Source organism: Pogoniulus pusillus, chromosome 4 (genome assembly GCF_015220805.1).
Source record: "Pogoniulus pusillus isolate bPogPus1 chromosome 4, bPogPus1.pri, whole genome shotgun sequence".
In the NCBI taxonomy this organism is placed as follows: Eukaryota; Metazoa; Chordata; class Aves; order Piciformes; family Lybiidae; genus Pogoniulus; species Pogoniulus pusillus.
Window position 1 is genome coordinate 994,297 of NC_087267.1, and position 27,803 is coordinate 1,022,099.

The following is a 27,803-nucleotide window of genomic DNA, read 5'->3' on the forward strand; positions in this document are numbered from 1 at the left end:
AGTGAATCTTTTCCTTTAAAAACACCACAGCATGAGCCCAAAAACCAAAACCAACTTAGAAATAGCTCAACTCCTAATTTTATTTGATGGTAATAAACCAACAACTAACAACCTCTTACTGTTAGTTACAGACTGTAGGAGGAAACTTCCAAAACACTGTTTTTTGTTATGTAAAAGAGACCTCTACTTTTTGGTGTTTAACCATCTAATTTAACAACTGCTTTTGGTAATACAAAGCTACCCCTCCAGTGCCTGCTGTTTTCAGTCAGCTGCTCACACGAGAGAAATGATGGGGGAAAAGAGAATGAATGGTACTTAAAATTACATCCACAGCTGACAAACCAGAAGCATTGAGTCAGATGCTTGCTTTTAATATCTGTAACAACTTCTGAAACTAATACACAGCCCAGCTCTTCTGCATCTTCTTCTTCCTATGATAGAAAAAAAAACAGCTAGTTAGATGACAGTAAGGATAATTAGTTTGTTGCCTCTCAGAGACTGCAAGTTACCAAAAAATAGTCCCTCAGAACTGTACCTTGACTATGAGGAATTATTGTAATTCTGAGCTTGTTTTACCTACAGCTGTGGTGGTACCTCTGGCAAAGATGATGCCCCCACTGCACATTTCTAGATCAGTATTCAAACCCCTGGGCTACCTAGTGACTGTCTCTCTGACCTGGAAGGCAAGTAAACGTGAGACCCTTGGATCCTGGAACTGAGGCGGTGGTGGGAAATGGCAAGTTTGGTTCAGGTTACAGAAGCAAAGAAATGTTGGGCCAGTAACTGACCTTCTAGGACCTTGCCATGCAAAGTCAACAGGTTAACCTCAACCCAGCAAGTTTCTTAAACTAAAAGGAAATCTCAGCAAATCTCCTGTGTGCATCCTCCTCCACACGAAGAAATACTTGCAAGTCAACGTACACTTCTTCCTTGAATACGGCCAGCGTGATTCTTGTGTCATCTCCAAGTGGTGGATCTTCAGTGCTCAGTCCCAAAGTTTTAAGAGCTGAAGGAAAGAGAATTTCCTATGCAAGTCTTGGAAAGATTACATTGACATCTTAAAGTGGCCTGGATATAACAGAAGATAAAATATGTCCCTTTTTAAACTTTCCAAGTTGTGTATTGGCAAATGTGTACACACATAAGGGTAGTTTTTAGAATCACAGAATCAGGCAGGGTTGGAAAGGACCACAAGGATTATCTACTTCCAACTCCCCTGCCATGCCCAGGGACACCCTACCCTAGAGCAGGCTGCCCACAGCCTCAGCCAGCCTGGCCTTAAACACCTCCAGGCACAGGGCTTCAACCACCTCCCTGGGCAACCCATTCCAGCCTCTCACCACTCTCATTTTTGATGGGATTAAAGTGGTTGCTGCCTTTGCAAATGAACAGTCCTCTAGGAGCCTTGAAATAACAAAGCAGCAGACAGTTCACCAGTATGTTGTATGCAAATCACAAAGGGCCTCTTTGACGGCCCTTGTCTGTGTTCGTGCTGTATGTCAGTGAGGGGCTGTCTGAAGAGACATTGAACAGAACCTCAACTTCGGAACTTCTACGACAGAGTGCAGGCTTCAACAGACTACTGCTGAAGGGAGGCTGTAGCCAGGTGGGGTTGGTTTCTTCTGCCAGACGACCAGCAACAGAAGGAGGGAACAGAGTCTCAAGTGGTGCCAGGGGAGGTCTAGGCTGGATACTAGGAGGAAGTTCTTCACAGAGTGATTGGCATTGGAATGGGCTGCCCAGGGAGGTGGTGGAGTCGCCATCTCTGGAGGTGTTCAAGAGTGAATGAGGCAGTGCCGTGGTCTAGCTGACTGGCTAGGGCTGGGTGCTAGGTTGGACTGGCTGAGCTTGGAGGTCTCTTCCAACCTGGTTGGTGCTATGATTCTTTGGTACTGAATATGACCTTGTCCAGCCAGAGAAGTGCAGAGCCCAAGTGAAGTGAACACAGGAGGTATGATGCAGGAGGTTACGTGTAAAGGGGTACATGTAGTAGGCACATTGGAAGATTGTAAATGCTGAATACTTCAGCCAGTGGGAAAGGGAGGGAGATTTGCATCCGAGAATGTAAGGCTAAAAGGGCAGCTGTGCCTCCCAGCAATCTGCGGCACACCACCCAGGGACTCTCCCTGCGTTTGAATCAAGTTCTATGGGCCTCCTCCGTTTCCACTGTGAACAGACTTCCAGGTGCAGCTCATTTTGCCTACATTGTGCAACGACTTCAGTAACTGTTAAACAAGCGCGCCCGCAAGTGCAAGAGCGTGCGGCGTGCCCTGCCGCGCCGCTGGGACGCACCTTGGCCGTACGCCGCCGGCGCTATGTGGCCTTGCCCCACCACATCCAGCAAGCCGAACATGGCCTCCAGGTTGGTGTCGTCCATGAGGTCGGGGTAGGGGCCCGCGCCTCGCCGCCCAGCCTTCAGCCCCTCCAGCGCCTGCAGCAGGAACTGGCGCGGCCTGCCTGCAGCGAGGGACCGCGCCGGGGCTGCAGCACAGCAGCTGACGAGCGGCGGCCGCGCCCTGCCCCCCCCCCCCGCTGCCCCCCCCGGGGCGCTGCTCGCGGCGCCCAGGCCCTGCGCACGCGGGGGCGGCGGCCCCGCAGCTGCCCCCCGCAGCTGCCCGCAATGAGAAGCGGCCGCGGCCGCGCAGCGCACCGGGACGGTGGTAGAGCAGCAGCGCGGCCAGGCGCTGCAGCAGCTCGGGCAGCCGCCACCGCCGCAGGTAGTCGAGGCTCCGCTGCTCGCGCGCCGCCATCCCGCGCCGCCCGGTAACCGCCGCCGCCGAGACGCTGCGTGAGGTGAGTGCGGGGCGGCGGGGGGGCGGTGCGGAGCGGCGGGAGCGGGAGCTGCGCAGGCGCGGGTGAGGCCTCGAGGGATGCGGTACGAGAAGAACGAGGACATGGGGGCTCGGTGGCGGGGGCAGCAGCGTGGCCGCAGAGCAGGCCGGCGGCGCCTCTGCTCGGTTCAGGCCGTCGCAGGGTCACGGAGCTCGAGTTGGAAGGGAGCCATAGGGATCATCGAGGCAAACTCCCTGCTGCTGGCAGGACTGCTCAGCTCTAAGCCAGCCATCAGCATGCTTCCTGCCATGCTGGAGCACAGCCCTGTGAGCAGAGGCTGAGGGAGCTGGGGGTGTGCAGCCTGCAGCAGAGGAGGCTCAGGGCAGAGCTCATTGCTGCCTGCAGCTGCCTGCAGGGAGGCTGTAGCCAGGTGGGGTTGGGCTCTGCTGCCAGGCAGCCAGCAACAGAACAAGGGGACACAGCATCAGGTTGTGCCAGGGCAGGTCTAGGCTGGATGTTGTTAGGAAGTTGTTGTCAGAGAGAGTGATTGGCATTGGAATGGGCTGCCCAGGGAGGTGGTGGAGTCGCCGTGCCTGGAGGTGTTGAAGCAAAGCCTGGCTGGGGCACTTAGTGCCATGGTCTGGTTGCTTGGCCAGGGCTGGGTGCTAGGTTGAACTGGCTGAGCTTGGAGGTCTCTTCCAACCTGATCGATTGTGTGATTCTATGATCCTCTGGCTCAGGGGCTTTGGGCTACCGATGCCAGTTTGACTGGGATGGGGCCGAGAGGTGCACTGAGGTTGGGCCTGTGCTGCACTGGTTGGAGGCCGGCGGATGCAGGCAGTCGGGTTACTGAGGCTTTGCAGACTCTGCAGCCACTGCTCCCATGAGTAGAGAGGGGGAAGCAAAACATGAATTTGCCTAGCTGTCCTCGTGTTAGCAGTGGAACAGAACATCCTTGCTTCCAGCCAGGTTACTTGTTTGTGTCACTGTTGCAGATTCACGGGGAAAGCAAATCTCATGCTACTGGCTTTAACACTTAACAAAGGTCTTCCCAGTTTGGGCAGCGTTTCCTTCCACACGATGTAGAATGCACCGTTTGAGTTTTGCCATAGAGTGAAGGTGGTCTTGGTCAGTGCTGTTGAGTGACCTGAGCTAGATTGTATGGTCCTGCTCTGGCGGGGGAGGGTTGGACTCGATGATCGCTTTGGGTCCCTTCCAACCCCTGACATCCTCTGAGCCTGTGACTGGGAGAGGCCAGCAAAATGTTCCGACGCCACCGAGTGCAATCCTGCATGCTCAGTTCTGGTACGAGGGGCAAAACCCAGTCCTTAACTAAGAGCAGGAAAGGCCACTTTTAAAATCATTTCCAACACAGCCTCTGCAAAAAAAAAAATAAGTGATATCAAAACTTTTTTTTGGTACTACCCAATATGACTAGAAAAAGACAAGAAAATTGCTCCACTGAAAGACGGAACAAACCCCGCAGGCACCTGTGAGCAAATAAAAATGGGCAGTCATAATGTGCCCGTGGTAAAGAAGGTTCCTGTGAAAGGACTGACACTATATATAGCTATTCGGCCAAACTAACAAGGCAGTCTCTCCCTCCCTCCCTCCCTCCCTCCCTCCCTCCCTCCCTCCCTTCCTCCCTTCCTCCCTTCCTCCCGGGAGAAAGGCAGCGTCTAAACCCCCAGTGACCATACAGCCATGCTCTGTCTGTAGTCATTACTAAAGAGCTTGGCAGGCTGCTCAAACGGGCAAGCAGAAACTGTATGAAGTTTAATGAAGTCAGGTCTTGCACCTGGGAACAGACAACCCAGCAATGAAACTCAGGCTTGGAGGCTGCATGACTTGAGGGCAGCACTGGGGGGTCTTGGTGGACAGAAGGCTCAACATGAGTGAACACTGAGCTGCACTGGCAAAGAAAGCTGCCTGGTGCAGGCTCTTAAGCCACTCCGATCACATTCTGTGATTCTGTGCTCCACAGCCTTGCTGGGCAACCTGTGCCAGTGTCTCACCTTGCAATAGGTATGTGCTAGTTTGAAGCTAGCTAGAATGTTTAGGTGAGAGAAACTAGATTACAGGCTGTGAAAAGGAAACAATGGTGATGGCTGCTGCACTTGTAGGCTTGCCGAGATGGATAAGAACATACAGATAACAGAGTTGCTCGCTGGGCTTTGTGGGCTGCACCTCTCTCTAACCTAAGCTGCTGTCTGTGTGACTGATCCATCTGCTTCCTAAGCCCCTTGGCCAACCCTGCAAACTACTATGAGCATAAGGCAAAGTCTGCGGTAAGGGAGAGGGGTGGGAGGAGGGTGCTTGGGAGCCTCTCCTGGGGATTCTGGTTTCTGGGAGGGCTGTTGTGTTTCAATATTACTCTTTAACTTGCATGTTTCTGTATATAGTGCAAATATCTGCTGTCTGTTGTGCAAAGCTGTCAATACAAAGCTCCATTCAATTGCCAGAGCAGCTGAGTCTAGTCTGGGTGATTTCCCAAAGTGTGGGGGTGGGGCAGGGCACACCCAAACCATCCCATGCGACCACGTTTGTTTTGCAAAGACAAATAATGACAAAACCCATCCGTTTCTTACAAACATATAAATTATTTTATTTACAAAGCCATGTTACAAAAAAAAACCCCAAAAACCAAAAAAGAAAACCAACCAACCAAAAAATCCCCCCCCCAAAAAAAAACCAACCAAAAAAAAAAAAAAAAACCCCAAACAAAACCCAACCAAAAAAAAGAAAGGCAAAAAAAAAAACAACCCCAAAAATACAATCGCTCACTAGAGAATATCTCCAGGCCCGGTGCTGAACCATGGCAGTATCAATCAGATACAAATTGTTCTGTTTTTTCCTCTTTTTAGTTTGTTTAAACTGTAAGCCATAGAATTTACTATTTACACCTACTTTAGACATTTATCCCGCTTACAATTATCACAAGCATGGAATGGATTCTATTTGATACCGCTAATACATAAAGGTGCAGGACGAAGAATGAAAATACTTTTTAGTGTTACAAAATAGGGATTGTAAGAAAGAAAAAAAACCCAAACAAAACCAAAACCAGATTGGCTGTACAAAGTATGGCGTTTTGTTTTGTCTTGTCTTGTCTTGGTTTCCCCCCCCACCCCTCCTCTCAGAATGACTGGACATGCTTTTGTCAAAAGTCTTCCTGGGGAAAACAATAGCAGTAACAGGTTGTAAAATCTGTAGTAGGAAAGCACAAGTTAGAGCAGGTGCAAATTTCTTTCTGTGCAACAACAGTTATTTCATCTGTCCCATGACTGACCAGCTATGCAAAACCCACAGAGTTTTGTTAAAGTGCCATGGGTCAAAGAGCATAACAAAATATAAAGGTGTAAATAGAAAAAAAAGCCTTTTTTTTCTTCTTCTTTTTTTCCCTTATTTTTCTTTTTTTTTTTTTTAAGCCTTTTTAAAACAAGAGTTCACTGAGAATCAGCAATAGTAGAATATGCTGTATAAACTATTGTCTACAAAGGTCGATCAGCACTATGTACAACCGGTAACATCGATACAAAAGAAGGCAATACAAGTTATCCAAAGTTGATTTTTTTTCTTATGGCTGACAGGGGGGGGCTAATGCATTGCAGATGTCTGACAACCAAAGCTGCTGAGCCTCTATTGCTGGAAACAAACAACAAGATCTTCAGGCAAAGGGGGGGGGGGGGGGTGGGGAGCGAGGGAACCACCGGATGAGTGCTACACTGTAATATTGCATTATAGGCTGCCCCAGTTTGCGTCCGCTTTGCTTCTCAACGGTTACTCCTACCGAGCTTTTCGGGCCCGAAATGTGCGCCCCGCCGAATGACATGAGCATTCTTTGACACCGCTGTGGGATTTTGCTTGGCTTTTAATTTTCCTGAAACGCTGTCAGGTGTGAGCCAGGTGAAAGTAAAAGTGGTAACAGTAATTTAAGCAGCATTCAAAGGCTGGGCTTCGTGTTCCAGCTTCCCAGCACAAAGCCGCGCAGGAAGAGCTGGCGGCTTCCCCAGAGCTACGCAATGCCTCCTTCGCTCACCGACTGTTTCTCAGAAGCAGAATCTCCCAACCACTGTTTTGCCCTCAAGAACCAGAAACAGTTCATCGATTACAGAGGAGGACTTCCTAACTGAGAGATTTGTTTTTTTTTTGGGGGGGGGGGGTGAACTCCTGCAAGTTTTAGAACTCAAAATAAATTAAAAGAACCCTAACCAAAACAAAAAAAAATCCCAAACCAAATTCCAACATAGCACTGCTCCTAAAAAACAACTGACTGAGACGTGACTTGTGCAAAAATGACAGAGATATGTACAGGGCTTCTTTCCTTTTTTCTTTTTCTCTTTTGCTTTTTACTTTTCTTTTTTCTTTATTTTTTATTTTTCTTTTTTTTCTTTTCCTTTTGTCTTTTCCCTTTTTTCTATTTATTTTTTCTTTTCCTTTTTTCTTTTTTTTTCTTTTTCCTTTTTCTTTATTTTTCATTTTTATCTTTCCTTTTTTTCTTTCTTTTCCTTTTTTTAGTTTTTCCTTTTTTTTTCCTTTTTATTTTTCTTTTTCTTTCTTTTCCTTTTCCTTTTCTTTTTTCCTTTTCCTTTTTTCCTTTTTCTTTCATTTTTTCTTTCTTTTCCTTTTATCTTTTTTCGTTTTTCCTTTTTTCTTTCTTTTCCTTTTTTCCTTTTTCTTTTTCTTTTCCTTTCCTTTTTTTCTTTTCCTTTTCTTTTTCTTTCTTTTTTATTTTTCTCTTCTTTTTCTTTCCTTTTTTTATTTTTCTCTTCTTTTTCTTTCCTTTTTTATTTTTCTCTTCTTTTTATTTGCTTTTTTATTTTTATGTTATTTTTTCTTTTCTTTTTTCTTTTCCTCTTATTTTTCTTTCTCTTTATTTTCTTTTTCTTTGTATTTTTCTTTTTCATTCTTTTTCTTTTATTTTTCTTTTTCATTTTCTTTCTTTTTCTTTTTCTTTTTCCTTTCCTTTTTCTTTCTCTTTTTCATTTTCTTTTTTTTTTAAATTTTTCAGTCTGAAGAAATGTACAATAAAAAACAGAATCCCAAAGAACGTTTTAAAAATATAAACATTGCTTCGACTTTCCTAAGTTTCATTCTTGTTTCTGAAACTAGAGTGGTCAAGTTAACTCTGAAGTACAAACATAAATTATTACAAAAATTAACGCTATAAAAATTTATTTTAAGAATATTTCTAAACTTTTTTTTTTCTCTCTCAAAGGGGTTTAGTCTCATTTATAATTGCTTAAACATTTTCTTCTTCTTTTTAAAGTCTTAAAATTTGCCTTAAGCCTTCTTTTTTTAAAAAAGAAAGTAGTTAATAATCTCCCCACTTGCAGTCTCTTCGCCTTTCCCCCAGGTGTAAAATAAACCAGCATATAAGTGCACTTTTATTTTTGTTTGTTTTAACACTGGAGAAAGAAAAAAAAAGTAAAGTTTCTCTTTACTACTGTTCCAGTATTGGCTTCCTGATTATAAAATCTATACTTTGATAAAAAAATTAGTCAGTAATTCTCTAAGAAACACTGTCAGTGCAATTCCGTTAACACAAAGCCAAGCTGCCCAGCTTCTGCCCTTTGCAAACCCAAACCCTTCACAGGCTCACAGGATGTTAGGGGTTGGAAGGGACCCGAGGAGATCATCCAGTCCAACCCCCCTGCCAGAGCAGGACAATCCTATCTAACACAGATCACAGAGGAACACATCCAGACAGGCCTGGAAAGGCTCCACAGAAGGAGACTCCACAGCCTCTCTGGGCAGCCTGTGCCAGTGCTCTGCACTGCGATCCCCCGAGACACGGGGACGTCGTCGCACCTGGCAACCTTAACTCGGGTTCGGTGCACAAATCCACTATGGATCGATGGACAACAGAGATTCCCCTAAAAGCCTGACTGCAGAAGAGGCTGACCACTCAGCGTTCCCACTGAAATTATTAAATGCTATAGGTACAGAGCACCAGGCAGGATTAGGCCCTAAAATTGCAGTGCCCCAACTGTTTGCAGGTTACAAAGAAATGCACTCAATTTTTATCCATAGGACAAGCTTGAATACAGAATTACTGGAATTTTTACTTCCTGACCAAAAAAGAATTTGGAGATCCTTTAAATAAATTCAAACCATGAGCTGGATTATTATTATTATTATTATTATTGATATGTTTTTTTTTGTTGGTTCTTCTGTTTGTGTTTTGTTTCGTTTTGTTTTTGTGTTGTGTTTTGTTTTGTGTTTTGAATGTCCACTGTGTTCTGGTAAGGAAACAAAGGGAGCATTGCAATGCTGACAGCTTGAAAAGGCATGAAACATAACCAAGCAGAACACACAGATCAGTGGCAAATACAAGTGAAAAACTAAACAAATCACTATTACAATTTTTCTGTAAATTTCGTTGTCTTTATAAACCACAAATTCATAAAAGGTTATAATCCATCTGCAGGACATAGAAAAGAAAAACCCTGTGGAGTAGGGCTGCTGAGAGCTAGAGATTATAGGCTGGTTCCTTTTCCTTGTTATGGAAGAGTCCTTATTCTACCAGTCCGGTTTGATGTCTTCTAAAAGAGAAACCAGAGCCAGGTTCAAAACCATGAAATGTCTTTCAGTATTTAATACTTCAGCAACGTCTCTGTCTGACAGAACTCTTAGGAGGAGTTTATTTCAAGTCCCTGAACTAAATCTCCTCCCTGTTTACTGATCACAAGAGGCCTCTTAAGCAAAGGAAGGGCTCTGAATAAGCAGCGGTTATTTCTTTCGGGGACTGTCTAATTTTAGTAAGCTTTGGTGAAACTCATGTTCATTAGCTCGGTGCATCATTACAAACAGAGCAGCAAGGAGATGACAACGCTGAAGACTCTTTTCCTCTACACAGCATGTTGTCATGCCCAAGGAATCCCCAGACAGCGCACATGTTGCCACCTTCCTTTAACAACATTATCTAGCCATTCAGCACTTAAAAACCACCGCACACTGAGGTCTTGAGGTGTTAACATATTCAGGCACCTAAAAGCACTACGAAGACAAAAACACTTGATTAGTTACAAACCTAGCACAGGGATACAATCTGGAGAAACAATGCTTTTAATGCATGATTGGTCTAAACAGGCAGAAATGATCAGACTGTAAAACTACCCTTCCATTAATGTTTGCTAAGAAGGGATTTTTCTTTAGCTGTTTGGTCTTTTTTAAAGGGGAATCAGCTTTTTTCTTTCTTTAATGTAAGCTGGCAAAACAGGCATGCTTTTATGTACACAACCCCCTGTTCTGGTCTCAAACAGATGCAGAAAGACAACTTGAGAACAGTTTACCCAAGTGTAATGCCATGGAAGAGTGCAGCCAGGCCCACGACGGGTGTCATCACCGCTCCCAGCCACCCACAGGGGCACCCAGAAGCAGAGTACGCTTCAAGAAATGTAGAAGATGCCCCAGAGAAAGCCCTGGTGTGCAACTGCAACAACGATGGGACACCTGTGTCTCCCCGCACCCACGCACTGCTGGCAGGTGAGTGGCAGCGCTGCCGCGTGTGCGCTCAGCTGCGGCTGGCCAGCTGGAGCGGCTGAGCAGAGGCGCTGCCTCTCAGCAGGAAGGCAGGCAGGCAGGCCAGCACGGCTTCAAACCCGCTGCAGCTTCCTGAATGCTTCCTTCTCACCCAGCTGCTCAAGCCTCTGTTAAGGACCCCTCTCCCTTCTGTAAAGGAACAACCTTCTCCACCTTTCTTACTCCCATTCTGCATCAAACCTGACGGGTTACCTGAGCAGGTAGCAGAGTGGAGGCAGGGCAGAGTAACTGCTCTGCGCTCACAGTTGGCTTGACAGCTGCAATTCTGCTTCAAACCACGTTGTTAGAAGTCTGTTATCTTGACTTGTGTACGTGAAAACTTGCCTGATTTTTCCAGTTATAACCCCCAGCGTCCAGCAGAGATTGGCTCTGCCTGCAGAGCTTGCTCCACTTGGTCTCCCTGATTAGCATGGCTGTAACACCACCAGCACTAGAACAAGGCAGCTCGAGTCCCCCCAGCAATACCTTTACTGACACAGAATGTACTTGCAGATCCACTTACTGTCTCCCAGTTAGTAGCACCTTGATAAAGAAATATTATAGCACTGGTTTTAAGACTAAAATTTTATTTAGAGACTATTCAGCTGCTAAATTGCAGATGAAAGCTGTCACCAAAGCAGCTTGAGATGTACTTTGTCAGTGACAAGCATTTATTTGATAGGTAATGGTTAGCCATGGTTCCGAATACCAAAGTCCTGTGCTCAAGTTTAAAACAACCTCAAACAATAAGCGTTTAATACAACTTTATACACCTTGACTTTCTTTCATATCTGTATTCTGAGCTCTCTGTTCAACTACCAACCTGAAAGCTTACTTCTAACAGCTGTTTGTGGGGCTGAAAACAAGCACACACTTCTGTTTCTGATTAAGTTATGGAAAGGGACAGCTGAAAAGCCCAGCAACAGCCTCTGTTTACCTAAGGCTGACCCTAAATGAATGTTTGGTACTGTTAGGTTTTCCCCATGGGATCTAGGCAACAGATCCCAGCAAGCCCTGCTCCTTGGGTAGTGTGCATTTTACACTAGCACAGGAGCAGGAGGTTAGAGCAAGAACAGTTTTGCAGTTCAGAACAGCTTTATGCTGTGTGTGTTACTGGCTGCTGGTTGGCAGCACCTCACACAGGGGAATGCCAGTCCCTAGAAGTACAATCATACTGCCCACTTTTTCCTCTTCCATATATATAGATATGTACACACACACACACACATACACACACTGCTTTGTATTCAGCATCAAGAGGAAAAAACATAGCTATAAACTATGACTGCTTGGTAGTTCACCTCAAGATGTGAGCGACCCAGACCAGTTGCACTGGAGATACTGTGGTGAGTTATCATGATCACGACCAGTATTAACAACCTTCTGCTGCATCTACACAGCAGAACCTGCCACACAGCCCTTTGGAGTAACTACTCTTGTATCATTTTAGCCAGACTGTGTCACAGAGTTCTAAAACACTGACTGAATGTACAGAAAAATCCTCTGGAGTTTTTTGTTTGCTTGTGGCTATGCCTTGTTGGGGTGGGGAATGCTTTCACACCAAGGACTTTTAGTAAGGATTCCTTGATAAACTACTCAACTTGGAGAGTCAAACAGTAGAAGCTATAGTAAAAAAATAAATCAGCTCTCAGTCCTGCCAAAAAGGCTGTCCCCAAACTTGTTACAATTATCTGACTAGTCTGCCTGATAAACAGCTACAGTGGGAGCACTGAGGAGTTCTCTCAGTTTTAAGAACTCAGATTGTGCTTAGCTTAGTTAAGATTTCAGGTTAGTTTTTCTGAACAGTCAGGTGTCTGCTCTTCCCTGGCTGGTTTCTGTCCTCCCTTTGCTGCTTTCACTTCTAACCTGTTTTTAAGTGCTGTCCCTTCTACGCCAGTTTGAGGACTCTGCTGTTCCATCACACTCAGCAGGGCCAGTTGGACAGAAAAACCACAGCAGCTTAGCAGAGTGTCTGCTGCTGCTGCTTCTATCACCAAAGCAACAGCTGCTGAGCAGCACATAGCCAACCTGAAGTGTTAGCACAGGTGGTGAAAAGCAAGCAGAAAACTCTTTATAAGGGGAAGAGCTGGGAAAAAAAAGGGAAAAAACTGTAGTATTAGTTCAGCAGAAGACAGCTTCTGTAAGGAATTGTAGTCATAAAGAAACTGTATTTTAAGGTTTTACAGTACTAAGTACTTCAAGACCACTTTTAGACTACTTAAGTACACTTTTGGTTGTTTTTAATGCAACTTACTTGTCTGCTGTGTACTGGGTTTGATGTACTCGAAGGACTGGATTGTGACAAAGCTACACTGCTATTTTTCCCAATCTGAAAGACATTAATTGATCAATATTGAGAGGCATATTGGTCAGCTGAATGCAGGTAATGGCCTTTCCTGGCCTGTGCAAAGTGGCACTAAATGCTCTGCATTTGGAACACAGGCATTTTGCTACTGCAGGAGCTACACTTCGGAGAGAATCACAATTAGGTCTCAGAGCCTGCATACTTCAAATGAACCCTTTGAAGGCACACAGATGCTATTACAGCTCAGAAAACAACGTAGGAAGCAGGCACCAAGGAAACAGAGATTGCAAACCCTAACCTCTCTGCAGGGAAGTTAGTACTAAAGTCTCTAGATACCAGAGCAACCACGTGCACTTAGTCAGCAACTGCGAGCACAGAGTGCCCAAGGTCACAGCCTCTTCCCCATGGGACCTTCCCCACTCCTGGGGAGTTTGAAGCACGTGGCCAAGCACAATAGCATGTCCTAAGTTAATCCACAGTCTTCAGCACTGCTCAGGCCACACCTTGAGTGCAGTGCCCAGTTCTGGGCTCCTCGATTCAAGAGATGTTGAGGTACTGGAAGGTGTCCAGAGAAGGGTGACAAAGCTGGGGAGGGAGCTGGGGGTGTGCAGCCTGCAGCAGAGGAGGCTCAGGGCAGAGCTCATTGCTGTCTGCAGCTCCCTGCAGGGAGGCTGTAGCCAAGTGGGGTTGGGCTCTGCTGCCAGGCAGCCAGCAACAGAACAAGAGGACACAGTCTCAAGCTGTGCCAGGGCAGGTCTATGCTGGATGTTAGGAGGAAGTTGTTGTCAGAGAGAGTGATTGGCATTGGAATGGGCTGCCCAGGGAGGTGGTGGAGTTGGTGTCCTTGGAGGTGTTGAAGCCAAGCCTGGCTGGGGCACTTAGTGCCATGGTCTGGTTGACTGGGTGGGGCTGGGTGCTAGGTTGGACTGGATGATCTTGGAGGTCTCTTCCAACCTGGCTGATTCTATGATCCCCAGCTCCTTCAGTCGCTCCTCATATTAATATTTTCTCCAGGCACTTCTCAGCTTTGTTGCCCTCCTCTGCACTGGCTCCAGCAGCTCCAAATCCCTCTGGTAATGAGCTGCCCAAAACTGAGCACAGTACTCGAGGTGTGGCCTCACCACAGCCAAGTAGAAGGGGACAATCACCTCCCTACTGATTGTCCTCTTGGAATCAAGAAAGATTCCCGTTTCTGCAGGGTCTGTAATGATGGGAACACCACAGGGGAACAGTGAGGATGAGGCCAACATTCAAATAGGGGTTTGGGTTTGTTTCTTTTTCCAAATCTTTAAAAAAATTAAGGATCTCTCAAACCCCAGAGGTCATTTCAGTTCCTATCTATCCAGGCCAAACCTGAATTAAATTGGACAAGAATTCCACAAACCTGAGCCTAATGCTTGCAACTTAATTCTTCTCCCCCTGTATTCTTACTCCTTTAATTTGCCCTATTCCATCAGGGAACAGGAGCAGGAGTTTAAGTTATACTGACTGTTTTTTCTGTGGTGTGATTTTGTTTTCAGAACAGAGCAAGCCAACACAGCAGAGCTTAAAGGTGTTTTCACAGAATCACAGAAGGTCAGGCGCTGGAAGGGACCTCGAAGGCTCATCCAGACCAACTCCTTGCCAGAGCAGGATCACCTAGACCAGCTCACACAGGAACACATCCAGGTGGGTTTTGAATATCTCCAGAGAGGGAGACTACACAACCCACCCTGGGCAGCCTGGTCCAGGGTTCTGTCACCCTCACAGGGCAAAAATTCCTCCTCATGTTTAAATGAAACTTCCTATGCCTCAGCTCCCACCCAGTGCCCCTTATGCTGTCCTCAGGCATCTCTCAGCAGAGCCTGGCTGCAGCCTCTTGGCACTCACCCTTTACATGCTGGTAGGCACTAGTGAGGTCACCTCTCAGTCTCCTCCTCTCCAAGCTGCTCAGCTCCTCTCCCCAGCTCCCTCAGTCTCCCTTCATAAGAGATGTTCCACTGCCTTCATCATCCTTGTGGCTCTGCGCTGGTCTCTCCCAAGCAGGTCTCTGTCCTTCTTGAGCTAAGTGGCCCAGAACTGGACAGAACTTGATTTCAAGCTCCAGAGCTTTAATGCTCCTATGTAGAGCACATAATATTAGTTGACCCATATGCTTCAGTGGGTACAAATTTCATTTACTTACAGCACAAAGAGACAGTTTTGTACTGCCTACCATTCAGTAGCCTTGTCACAATTAGCTGCCAGGCAGACTTGGGAAACACAATCACCTCCACTTTCCCTCCTGTTTTGGGTTACTGCTGTAGCTTCAAAGTCCAGCAGTGTAAGAGGGAAAGAGCAACCAACTTGCACCTATGCACACACACACACACATATGCACCTATCACAGGCTTACAGGATGCTAGCGGTTGGAAGGGACCCAAAGAGATCATCCAGTCCAACCCCCCTGCCAGAGCAGGCCAATCCTATCTAACACAGATCACACAGGAACACATCCAGACAGGCCTGGAAAGGCTCCACAGAAGGAGACGCCCACAACCTCTCTGGGCAGCCTGTGCCAGTGCTCTGGGACCCTTACAGTCAAGAAATTCCCCCTTGTGTTGAGGCAGAACCTCCTGTGCTACAGCTTACACCCATTGCTGCTTGTCCTATCCCAGGGAGCAGTGAGCAGAGCCTGTCCTCCCCTCCTGGCAGCCCTCAGATACTGATAAACATTGATCAAATCCCCTCTCAGTCTTCTCTTCTCCAGACTAAGCAGCCCCAGGTCCCTCAGCCTCGCCCTCCAGTCCCCTCATCATCCTGGTAGCCCTCTGCTGGACCCTCTCCAGCAGATCCCTGTCCCTCTTCAAGTGGGGAGCCCAAAACTGAACACAGTATTCAAGATGAGGTCTCAGCAGGGCAGAGTAGAGGGGGAGGAGAACCTCCCTTGATCTGCTGGACACACTCTGCCTAATACACCCCAGGATCACACCTGTGTGTGTAGGCACCTGTAGCTCTGTACAAGAACACTGTCTGAAAGGTTGTCTGTCACGTCCTTACAACCATTACACTTTTGACTTTAGGCAAAAACTATTCATGTGAATGCCATCTTTACAACCATTCATAAAATCTCTCCTGATTGTTTCCTTGTGGTTGGTTTACTTCCATCGCTGCTCAGCATGCTGCAACACGTCACAAACTGGATGGGGAACGTCCCCACAGGAGCAGATTTAATCACTACAGCAGTCACAATTTGAACTCAGAACCTTTTGTGTTTATCTGTAAGACTTCCTCAGACTGCACTCAGCTATAGATCCAGCCTGTGCACTGTGAACAGGTGAGACAATCCCTTTCCTACTACCTGTGTTTGCACCAAGGTAACAATCTGCCCTTCCTTCCCATCTGAGACAGCGTGCCCCAGGGCCATGGAATCTTTCTGGGCACAAGAGCATTTCAAAACTCAGGTATGTGGCACCAGGAAGAATTTACAGCGTCCTCTATTGACTTCAATGACTTAAAGATTAGTCTTGACTGCAGGGCACATTCAAAAGGCTTCAAACACACAATGCCACTGCCCATCTTTAAAAGCCAAGCAAGTCATTAGGTGTTGAAGCAAAGCCTGGCTGAGGCACTTAGTGCCATGGTCTAGTTGACTGGAAAGTGCTGGTGCTAGGTTGGACTGGATGACTTGGAGGTCTCTTCCAACCTGGTTAATCCTATGATTCTATGATTCATCTCAGTTGCACCTACTGGAAGTAGGAGAGACAAAACACAGGAGATGACCCACTAAGGCATTCTTTGAGGCCTTCATTCTGTCTGCTGTGCCAGTTTTAGAATTAATTTATTCCTTCCTTCCCCTTCCACTTCTGCCTTCTGTTCTCTCTCTCTCCCTTTCCAAATTCCAGTTTATGTGCAGTATCTTTAGGAACTGAGTTTCAAACCCCCCCAAATAAAGAAAAGATTCCTATGCCACCTTCTCTGGATATGCTGAGGTACTCTGTTTGCTAGGGTTTTGTCTTCCAGAGGCCAGCCAGGGTCAAGCTTTTTTTTTTCTGTGCACTGCACAGCACTGGACACAGCAGCAGAATGAAACAGATGGCTATAAAGAACACAGCAGCAGTTTTTCCACCTAGTCTCACTGCACACAGACTTTTGTCCTTACACAGCATCACTAAAAGAGAAGCCAGAGCTCTGCTTATATCAACAGTAGAATCATAGAATCACAGAATCAGTCAGGGTTGGAAGGGACCACAAGGAGCAGCCAGTTCCAACCCCCCTGCCATGCCCAGGGACACCCTACCCTAGAGCAGGCTGCCCACAGCCTCAGCCAGCCTGGCCTCAAACACCTCCAGCCATGGGGCCTCAACCACCTCCCTGGGCAACCCATTCCAGCCTCTCACCACTCTCGTGATGAAGAACTTCTTCTTCACCTCCAGCCTGACTCTCCCCACCTCCAGCTTTGCTCCATTCCCCCCAGGCCTGTCACTCCCTCACATCCTAAAAAGTCCTTCCCCAGCTTTTTTGTAGCCCCCTTCAGATCCTGGAAGGCCACAAGAAGGTCACCTGGGAGCCTCCTCTGCTCCAGCCTGCACAGCCCCAACTCTTTCAGTCTGTGCTCACAGCAGAGCTGTTGCAGCCCTCTGAGCATCCTCATGGCCCTGCTCTGGACACACTCCAGCATCTCCACAGCCCTCTTGTAATGGGGGCTCCAGAGCTGGATGCAGTACTCCAGGTGGGTTCTGACCAGAGCAGAGGGTGAGAATCACGTCCCTGGCCCTGGTGGCCACACTTCTCCTGCTGCAGCAGCCCAGTAAACTATTGCACTGACTTCAATATCCTTAGCATGTGCCTGTAAGAAAGATAACCAAAACCCCACTAACCATCACCTGGTTAAGACCTTCCTTTCTTAGTGTTTCTGGTTTCAAAAAGGAAAGAGCATCTAAGGTCAGGCGTCCCAGACTCTCCCCAGGAGAAAGGCAGGCGTAAGTGTTCTACCTAAGAGAAGTGAGCCTGGCATTGCGCTAAGGAATGAATCAGCAGCAATTTTGAGAAGAGGAACAAACAGAAATGCTGACTCTTATCTTCCCGTTTCATGGCAAATTTATTTTGGAGAGATGAGAATTAAGATAAAAAGAAATGACTGTCTAAAAAAAGGATTTCTCCATTCAGGACATTTGATTTGGTTCTTTTCCTTCCAATGATTACAAAGGGCTACTTTATTGTTTGCATAAAAATACCTCGTAAAAATGACGTAAGAAAGCAGACTTCTCCTGGTGTGTTGGGTTGGGTTTTTTAAAGCTCTTAAGAGACATCTTTCTAGGATTGGCAGGGCAGAAACCAAACCACGTTTCTGTAAGCTAGGAAGCGAGCTGGGCGATGGCAAAGCCATCAAGGCGCCCGGGCGGCGTTTCGGTCTCTGAGCGCACAAAGCCTTTCAAGCGTGACCTGCAAAGAAACAACTGGACGAGTCCCTTACCTGCCGAGAGATGGAGCTGCTTGCAGGCTCTGGCACCGCAGAGATAAGGTTGGCAGTGCTCTTTTTGTGAACACTATTCATACCAGGCATTCTAGTGATTTTACAGGCTTTGCTACTAGAGCTAGAGTTCTTACGTTTCTTTCCTTCTGATTTGTCAAAAGAAAGCGCTAGAGAAGACACTGCGTTATGTGCTCCTAGGGAGTGGTCCCCTGAGTGGTGCACCAGAGAAGAGACGGACAGGCTAGAGGAGTCAATGCTGCTCACCACCATGCTCATGTGTTTCACTGAGTCTGCTGAACTACTTGATAAGGAAGTCCGTCCTGAGGGCTCCGATTTGGCACTGAGTGGGCTTGTTCCATTGTTTGTATTGTGCACAGACATACTGTTGTAAGAAGATGTAGCCTGATAGGAGTTCAGAGTTGAACTGGGGTTCAGGACACAGTTCTTTTTGTGAGACCCTGAAAATGAAGATGAGGAAGATGTCTGCAAAGATAGCGAGGAGGAAGAGGAGGAGGAGGAAGAGGAAGAGGAGGAAGAAGAGGAGGAGGAGGACTGCGGCTTTTTCTTTTTGTTGCTTGAAGACTCGTCGCTGCGGGACGAGAGGTCTTTCACTTTAGTGGATTTGCTGGCTTTTGTTTTGGATGGCTTGTGGGAGGGGGAAGGGAGGACTGCTGGCACTGGTGACACAGCCGACGGTGCCTTGAACGTTGAGTCCATGATGCTGAGGCTGGCAGGCACGTGCGGGAAAGCTGTCGTGTGCGAGGCGATGGAATTCGTGTCGGACGTCGTCACGAAGGCTGCGTTTGATAACATGGCTGAGGTCATGATGTAGGAAGATGAAGTGATCCTTGAACTGATAGGTGCTGACGGAATATACACCGCACTGGGGCTGCTGAAAGGCTGCAAGACTGATGCTGGAAAAGGAGTGGAGACGTGTGCTGCTGGAGAGGGCATGGGACTGTCTGCCGCAGGGGGGATTTTCCTGAGGAAGGGAGAAAGGCAAAAGAAAAACAGACAAAAGAAAAAGATTTAGACACCACCACAGAATTCCTTAGACTGGAAAAGCCCTCCAAGATCATGGAGGCCAATCATTACTTTCACACTGGCAAGTCCTTGACCAAGCCAAATCCCTCAGCACAACATCTGATCACTATGAATTGCTGTGGTTGGAAAGGAGCACCAGGACCACACATAAAAAAGTCACCCAAACAATGGCAACAGGAAACAATTTTGAGGAAGGACCAACACAGTACTCAATATGAGGTCTCAGCAGGGCAGAGCAAAGGGGGAGGAGAACCTCCCTTGATCTGCTGGACACACTCCTCTTAATACACCCCAGGATCCCATTGGCCTTCTTGGCCACAAGGGCACATTGCTGTGCCATGGATGTTCTCCACCAGCACCCCCAGGCCCCTCTCCACAGGGCTGCTCTCCAGCAGTCACCTCCCAGCCTGTACTGCTGCAGTTTGTTATCCCTCCCCAGGTGCAGGACTCTGCACTTGTCCTTGTTGAACCTCCTCTGGTGCCTCTGTGTCCAGCTCTCAGTCTGTCCAGGTCTCTCTGGATGGCAGCACAGCCTGCAGCTGTCTCAGCCAAGCCTCCCAGCTTGGTGTCATCAGCAAACCTGCTGAGCAGACTCTGTCTGTCTGTGCCCTCATCAATGTCATTGGTGGAGATGTTGAACAGGACTGGCCCCAGCACTGATCCCTGGGGGACTCCACTGGTTACAGCTCTCCAGCTGGACCACTGATCACCACTCTCTGAACTCTTATCTTGTAACCAGTTCCTAATCCACCTCACTGCCTGCTCTTATCTTACAACACATGAGTCTCACAGAGCAAAGTCAGGATGGGTGATATGGGTGTATGATATAACTGTAAAAAAATCTAGGCAGAACCCAACCTGTGTGTTAAAAAAATATATAATATCAAAACACTCCCCCAAATGCTGAATAGAGTTGAGATTTAATGCTTGTAAGTAATATTAATAGGATGACTAAATTCTTTCCTCTTCAGATTCACAAGGACTTGGTGGACAAGAAGCTCAATATGAGCTGTCAGTGTGCTCTTGCAGCCCAGAGAGCCAACCAGAGCCTGGGCTGCAGCAGGAGAAGTGTGGGAGAGGAAAGTGATCCTCTCTCTCTCTACTCCACTCTGGTGAGACCCCACCTGGAGTACTGCATCCAGTTCTGGAGTCACTATTACAGCAGGGCTATGGAAGTGCTGGAAGGTGTCTAGAGAAAGGCCACAAGGATGCTCAGAGGGCTGGAGCAGCTCTGCTGTGAGGAGAGACTAAGAGAGTTGGAGCTGCTCAGTTTGAAGAAGCGAAGGCTCCCAGGTGACCTTATTGTGGCCTTTCAGTATCTTAAGGAGGCCTATATGAAAGCTGGGGAGGGACACTTTAGGCTGTCAGGTGGGGGCAATGTAACAAAGCTGGAAGTGGGCAGATTCAGAGTGGATGTTAGGAAGAAGCTCTTCAGCATGAGAGTGGTGAGAGCCTGGAAGGGGTCGCCCAGGGAGGTGGTGGTGGAAGCCTCATCTCTGGAGGTGTTTAAGGCCAGGCTGGATGAGGCTCTGGATAGCCTGATGTGTAGTGTGTATACAGTGTAGTAGTGTGAGGTGTCTCTGCCCATGGCAGGGGGTTGGAACTAGATGATCCTTGTGGTCCCTTCCAGCCCTGACTGATTCTATGATTCTAAAAAGACCAAAGAGTCCTAAATCCAGAGTAAATGTACATCAGAAGAGGAGACTGTTGTGTTGTGCTGCACAGCCCTTAAGGAGAAGGTCTGCACTCGTGTTACTGCTCTGCCTTCGCACAGAGGGGATCTTACAAACGCCTCCCATGGACTTTTTAAACCGAGACACATTACAGGATGAAAAACGTTCAACTGCCCAGCAAGTGGAACCATTCAACTTACTTCCACATCTGAGAGTTCAAATGCTTCTCTACCATGGAGTTCAGTGCGAGTCGAAAATGGTCCCATCGTCTGTCGAAGACGTAGTAGCCTCTTCCCATTAAGCGGCTGCCATAGGAGCAGAACTGAAAGAGAAGATTACTTCAGCATTGCTGGTAGAAACATATTCCTGCATTACATCCCCACCTGCCAGTCCTAGGTTAAAGCAGCACCTTTTGGGATTTGTACCCTCTATACTGAACCCCTTCTGACACAGAATCGTGGAATGGCAGGGGCTGGAAGGGACCTCCAAAGCTCATCCAGTCCAACCCCCCTGCCAGAGCAGCATCACCCAGAGCAGATCACACTGGAGCACATCCAGGCAGGTTTGGAGTATCTCCAGAGAGGCAGACTCCACAATCCCCCTGGGCAGCCTGGTCCAGGACTCTGTCACCCTCACAGGGAAAAAAAAATCCTCCTTATGTTTACATGGAACTTCCTATGCCTCAGCTTCCACCCAGTGCCCCTTGTGCTGTCAGTGGGCACGAACTGTGCAGAGGGCCATTTATACCTCCTTTTCTGACTCCATGCTGATGTGGACTTAAATCAGCTGCACTATCATTAACAGCTCCAGCTAACAGACAGCACCACTTCAGAGAAAGGCGAGTCAGGGGAGTTTGTCTTGAAACAGAACTGGGTTCCGAAGCCACAAGGGCTACTAATAGCCTGGCTTAGGATCACAGAATCAGTCAGGGTTGGAAGGCACCACAAGGATCAGCCAGTTCCAACCCCCCTGCCATGCCCAGGGACACCCTACCCTAGAGCAGGCTGCACACAGCCTCAGTCAGCCTGGCCTGAAACACCTCCAGCCATGGGGCCTCAACCACCTCCCTGGGCAACCCATTCCAGCCTCTCACCACTCTCATGCTCAACAACTTCCTCCTCACCTCCAGCCTGACTCTCCCCACCTCCAGCTTTGCTCCATTCCCCCCAGTCCTGGCACTTCCTGAGGGCCTAAAAAGTCCCTCCCCAGCTTTTTTGTAGGCCCCCTTCAGATCCTGGGAGCCTCCTTTTCTCCACACTGCAGAGCCCTAACTCTTTCAGTCTGTGCTCACAGCAGAGCTGCTGCAGCCCTCTGAGACCCTCCTGGCCCTGCTCTGGACACACTCCAGCATCTCCACAGCCCTCTTGTAATGGGGGCTCCAGAGCTGGATGCAGTACTCCAGGTGGGGTCTCAGCAGAGCATAACAGAGGAGGAGAATCACCTCCCTGGCCCTGCTGGCAACACTGCTCCTGCTGCAGCCCAGGCTCTGGTTGGCTTTCTGGGCTGCAAGTGCACACTGCTGGCTCCTGTTGAGCTTCTCATCCACCAGCACCCCCAAGTCCCTCTCCTCAGGGCTGCTCTCCAGCCACTCACTGCCCAGCCTGCATTGGTGCTTGGCATTGCCTCGACCCAGATGCAGGACCTTGCACTTGGTCTTGCTGAAGCTCCTGAGGTTGGCTTGTGCCCACCTCTGCAGCCTGTCAAGGTCCCTTGATGATCATGCCTGTGTAAGAGCAGGATATTTTGTGGACACCTGTGCTGTGAGCCTTTTTCAGCTTTCAATTCATGGAGAAGCAGTCAAAAAATGAAGTGCAATGCAAAAGTACCAAAGAAGTGGGAGGTTACTGCATATCCTAGTACTACATGGCCTAGTAGCTCTTCTTTTCCATGTAAGAGTCAAGCACAAGCTCTCACCTGGCAGTTATTTCATGTTCAGCTGGTAGATTTTTCCCAGGGGCCTGTCAGTAAAGAGTTCTCCTCTGCTGTAGGGAGTGCAGGCGATGCTGCAGTCACCACACAGCCTTCCCTCTCTTCTGTGTGTCACATGGAGAACACCTGAGTCACCTCTCCATTGATTTTCTTCCTTGGCTCAATTGTGAGGAGAACTTAGACATTTCAGACTTCTCCCAATGCTTTCTTTGTAGAGTGTCAAGAAGTTCAGGCCACAAAGTCGAGGCCACCAGACAGCTTTTGTACTTACACTGAAATCTCTCACTCGCACAGGAGACAGGCAAAAGCTGCTGCCAGAGCTGCATGAACTGCAGCCACCAGCAGAGCAGGTAGGCTGTGCCACACTCTACCTGGCATTGTTAGATGAGAGAAACAGCAGCTTCTAAGTCCCCATGCACTCATTTAATGCCATTGGATTACTGCTTCAAACTGGAAAGACACTGGGGAAAATGATCCAGGATGATTCCCACTATTTGTCCTCTGACTTCTGCTATGCAATTTTCAGACCAAAGCAGGAGTAAAATGCTGCAGTTGCTTCACTTGCTTTAAAATGATCTTTTCCAGTTTTTGGTTGGAGTTCACACATACTCCAGTTACATTTTGTTCTTAATATGGAAGCCTTGCACCAATGGCAGTGCACATTATGCCTAGACTTACCTAAGTGCTTAACACATCCACTTCTACTTGGAAGAATTCTCCTGTCTTCCAGAAAAGATTAGTTGATTAGCTTAAGAAGGAGAAGGTATATAGGCTGTCAGGCTTCATATCCAAAATGTGACTGACCTCAATGAAAAGACTTCATTTTTTTTTAGATGATGTAAGGTTTTGCTCTACCCAGGACTTTGGGATGCTAAGCTCCTCGTGGATAGTAGCTGAAGATGAGGCAGCAGTGTGCCCAGGTGGCCAAGAGAGCCAATGGCATCCTGGGCTGGCTCAGGAGCAGTGTGGGCAGCAGGACAAGGGAGGTTCTTCTGCCCCTGTGCTCAGCACTGCTCAGGCCACACCTTGAGTGCTGTGTCCAGTTCTGGGCTCCTCAGTTCAAGAGAGATGTTGAGATACTGGAAGGTGTCCAGAGAAGGGCAGCAAGGCTGGTGAGGGGCCTGGAGCAGAGCCCTGTGAGGAGAGGCTGAGGGAGCTGGGGGTGTGCAGCCTGCAGCAGAGGAGGCTCAGGGCAGAGCTCATTGCTGTCTGCAGCTACCTGAAGGGAGGCTGTAGCCAGGTGGGGTTGGGCTCTGCTGCCAGGCAAGCAGCAACAGAACAAGGGGACACAGTCTCAAGCTGTGCCAGGGCAGGTCTAGGCTGGATGTTAGAAGGAAGTTGTTGGCAGAGAGAGTGATTGGCATTGGAATGGGCTGCCCAGGGAGGTGGTGGAGTCACCATCCCTGGAGGTGTTGAAGCAAAGCCTGTCTGGGGCACTTAGTGCCATGGTCTGGTTGACTGGGTGGGGCTGGGTGCTAGGTTGGGCTGGATGATCTTGGAGGTCTCTTCCAACCTGGTTGATTCTATGAACTGCTGTCACAGCCCTTTGCTACCACATAGCTTTCAGAGCTATAACCAACTACAAGGTACAGTTTTGTGAGGTTCCCTTTTCATGTCACATCTGAAACAATGCAACTCTCCTCAGTTTAGCAAAGGTACACCAGAGTTGCTATTTTCTGAGAGGGAAAACTTCTGATTTTCAGCTGCTCGTTTGGCCCTGTGACCTACTTGTCCCCTGCATGGACCAGTCTTTTCCTCCTACTTTATCCCACCCACACCATTCCTGGACAAATGCAATTCCACAGGATGTTAGATGGGACCCAAGGAGATCATCCAGTCCACCCCCCCTGCCAGAGCAGGACAATCCTATCTAACACAGATCACAGAGGAACACATCCAGACAGGCCTGGAAAGGCTCCACAGAAGGAGACTCCACAGCCTCTCTGGGCAGCCTGTGCCAGTGCTCTGGGACCCTTACAGGAAAGAAGTTCCCCCTTGTGTTGAGATGGAACCTCCTGTGCTGCAGCTTGCACCCATTGCTCCTTATCACAGGGAGCAGTGAGCAGAGCCTGTCCCCCTCTCCTGACCAGCCCTCAGATCTTTATAAACATTGATTAGAACTCCTCTCAGGCCTTTTGCTCTCTTTAGAACAGAGTTTTCAGAATATAAGGTCTCCATTCCTTAAATTTTTACTAAACTACTTATTTTCAGAGAGCTGCAGCAGCTCTGCTGTGAGCACAGACTGAAAGAGTTGGGGCTGTGCAGGCTGCAGAAGAGGAGGCTCCCAGGTGACCTTCTTGTGGCCTTCCAGGATCTGAAGGAGGCCTGCAAAAAAACTGAGGGACTTTTTAGGCTACCAAGGAGTGACAGCTGGAGGAGCAAAGCTGGAGGTGAGGAGGAAGTTGTTGAGCAGGAGAGTGGTGAGAGGCTGGAATGGGTTGCCCAGGGAGGTGGTTGAGGCCCCATGGCTGGAGGTGTTTGAGGCCAGGCTGGCTGAGGCTGTGGGCAGCCTGCTCTAGGGTAGGGTGTCCCTGGGCATGGCAGGGGGGTTGGAACTGGCTGATCCTTGTGGTCCCTTCCAACCCTGCCTGATTCTGTGATTTTTTCTCCCCTTTCTAATTAAATAAAAGAAATATCAAGACCTGCCAGAGGCAGAGACGTACCCCAAGAGGTCTGGGATGGTGTTCAGAGAAATGGCAGTCTAATTTCTCAGCCTCCTCGGCTCCATCTGCTTCTCCTTCGTCACTGGACAGCCTGCTTGTCAAATCTCCTCCCATGGAGGGCAGTGGCAGTTCTGGTACATACCCACTGTGGTTCGAAGAGCTGTTGCTGTTTATGCTGTTAGCAGATGATGGTCTAGAAGAACAAGGTACATGTAAGTCATCAGTGTTCCAGGGTTTTCCCAACCTACCTGCCAGAGTGCTGTGGTTTAACCTGTGCCAGAGGGTAAGGATTGCAGTAAGCCATACCAGAAATGATCGTACAGAGGAGTGAAAGACAGAGAGTAGCTGACATTTGGTCTTGTCAGGAATGTGTCAGGCATTGGCACCCAATTCGTGTTAGCAGGGCAATGCCTTTGCATTGCCAGAAACGTTCCCTTTGCCATGGAGCTGAGTTTCAGACCAGGAGAGGGGCACTGAGGCTGCACCACTACTCCACCACTTGACTAATCACAGCCCTCCAGTCACGAGGTTTTATTCCAGACCAAACTCCTACTGAACCCAGCGTACTAAATACAGTCCCAGTGCTTAGCTGACACTCTTTACAGCTGGGTTATTGAAGTGAAAGATCTGAGAGGACCTCTTACTGCCAGGAGACTTTCTTTTCTCTCTCAAATGCCCTAAAGCAAAGTGGGAATGCCTTTACACCACAGGGCCCAAGGGCACCTTGCTTTTCAAAAGCATCTTGGAAACAAATGAGAGTAGAGGTGGGGGTGGAAATGGTTCTCAGTTACAGTCTGTACAATGAAGTATGCATATGGCCCTGAGGTTAGAGGAAAAGCCCAGGTTGAGCAAATGTGAACATCTTGCATCTCATGCATCTATGGTGTCAGGGTGCAGCAGTCATGAAGCGCTCTTCTGAACTGAACAGGAATTGCTCACCAACGTCCATCAGCTAGAAGGAACTGCTGCAGTTGCTGTTGCAAGGGATAGATTGTGTGACTGCTCCTTCGCCTCCAGGAAACAGTGGCCAGGTCAGGCCAAGCCACCACCACCAGCCAAGTCAGCGTGGGCAAGCTTTGACTCGGCACAGCACAGCTGCAGGCTGAGAGGCAGCGAGGCTGCCCCTGGCATGACGCCAGAACAGAGGCACTGCAGCACAAACTGTAGCTTGCACAAGCACAACGTGGCTCTGCTAAACCCCCTTCTCCTCACACATAGCCTTTGCTAGTTCTCCAGCTAGCTCTCACCACACTGTACTCCTGTTGTGCTGCTTTGGCTGTAACACCTCCTGCAAGCACTGCTCTCTGACCTCCTGTGCTCCCCTCCAAGGACTTTTCCCCAATCTGCCTGCAGGGATTCTTTCATCCTCCTTTCACTCAAACTCCGAACCCATCTCTGCCACTGCATGAACAGAATCTCATGGTGGCTTGATAAGCACACACAAAACGCTGGAAATGGCTGCCTGTGTAAGACTTGAGCTAGACAGCAAATACATCTGCTACAGCTCAGAGCAGGTGCCCTAGCAGAGTGCTGTAAGTATGAGCAAGTTTCTCCAGAGCATTCCAGTCTAGAGAATAACAACCTGGGGATTGGACACAGAACAGCAAGAAGGTAAGTATCTAATTCCACTGGATTGCTGAATAGCTGATATTTGCAGTAAGAGGTTGCTCTTTCTGGCTACCTTCTGCTTGGCTTTCTGGTTACTCCACCTCTGGCTCCTGACTCTGCATGCAGGCAGACCACATTCTGGTTTGGCTTTGTAAGGTACATGGAAGAAGCGGGGGTGGGGGAGGGAGAGAGAGAGAGAGAGAGAGAGCAAGTGCACTGGCCATGTACAGCCTCTCTGGCTCTGTGTCCAGAGTGGGGAGAGAGAGGGTGCTGAAATGTTGTACAAGGGCACTGTGTTCTTTACTGAACTGCAAATTTGCCTTGTTTATGTTCATAGAATCAACCAGGTTGGAAGAGACCTCCCAGCTCATCCAGCCCAACCTAGCACCCAGCCCTGGCCAAGCAACCAGACCATGGCACTAAGTGCCCCAGCCAGGCTTGGCTTGAAAGCGACTCCACCACCTCCCTGGGCAGCCCATTCCAATGCCAATCACTCTCTGCCAACAAACTCCTCCTAACATCCAGCCTAGACCTCCCCTGGCACGACTTGAGACTGTGACCCCTTGTTCTGTTGCTGGGTGCCTGGGAGAAGAGCCCAACCCCACCTGGCTGCAGCCTCCTTTTGTAAATAAAATTTCATTTAACTTACAAAATCCTGAGTAAGGTGGTAAAGTTATTTGGGGGGGAGGGGGGCTGGGGTGGGGTAACTTTCCAATTTGTTGCAAATCCTAACTGCAACAAGATTTAACAAGGCCAAGTGCAGGGTTCTTCACTTCGGCCACGACCCCAAGCAGCACTACAGGCTGGGACCAGAGTGGCTGAGAGCAGCCAGGCAGAGAGGGACCTGAGGG

The 27,803-nt window shown here is 48.3% G+C and overlaps 2 protein-coding genes and 1 long non-coding RNA gene across 11 annotated transcripts in view; 1 reads left to right on the top strand and 2 right to left on the bottom strand.

Annotated features, from left to right (window-relative positions):
- Positions 1–62: 62 nt before the first annotated feature.
- EFCAB10 (EF-hand calcium binding domain 10) lies at positions 63–2,809 on the bottom strand. The gene is made up of 4 exons (XM_064141883.1): positions 2,651–2,809; positions 2,293–2,457; positions 922–1,006; positions 63–431 (listed from the first exon to the last, which is right to left on the bottom strand). Exons 1-4 carry the CDS (start codon positions 2,748–2,750, stop codon positions 395–397), a joined length of 387 nt encoding a protein of 128 aa, XP_063997953.1. The 5' UTR covers positions 2,751–2,809; the 3' UTR covers positions 63–394.
- Positions 2,704–27,605, top strand: LOC135174574 (uncharacterized). Its single transcript, XR_010302006.1, has 5 exons — positions 2,704–2,793; positions 10,038–10,260; positions 14,122–14,269; positions 15,738–15,896; positions 27,290–27,605. It is a non-coding gene; the product is annotated as an uncharacterized LOC135174574 (long non-coding RNA).
- Positions 7,701–27,803, bottom strand: part of ATXN7L1 (ataxin 7 like 1) — a 78,088-nt gene continuing 57,985 nt past the window's right edge. For 4 of the 9 annotated variants that reach the window (XM_064141791.1, XM_064141851.1, XM_064141816.1 and 1 more), the window contains 5 exons: positions 25,345–25,537; positions 20,953–21,074; positions 18,036–19,017; positions 12,551–12,625; positions 7,702–9,317 (listed from right to left, as the gene is read on the bottom strand). In XM_064141791.1, coding sequence (XP_063997861.1) covers positions 9,276–9,317; positions 12,551–12,625; positions 18,036–19,017; positions 20,953–21,074; positions 25,345–25,537 — 1,414 coding nt within the window. In that variant the 3' untranslated portion in view covers positions 7,702–9,275. The other 5 variants (XM_064141807.1, XM_064141832.1, XM_064141843.1 and 2 more) reach the window with 3 other exon arrangements.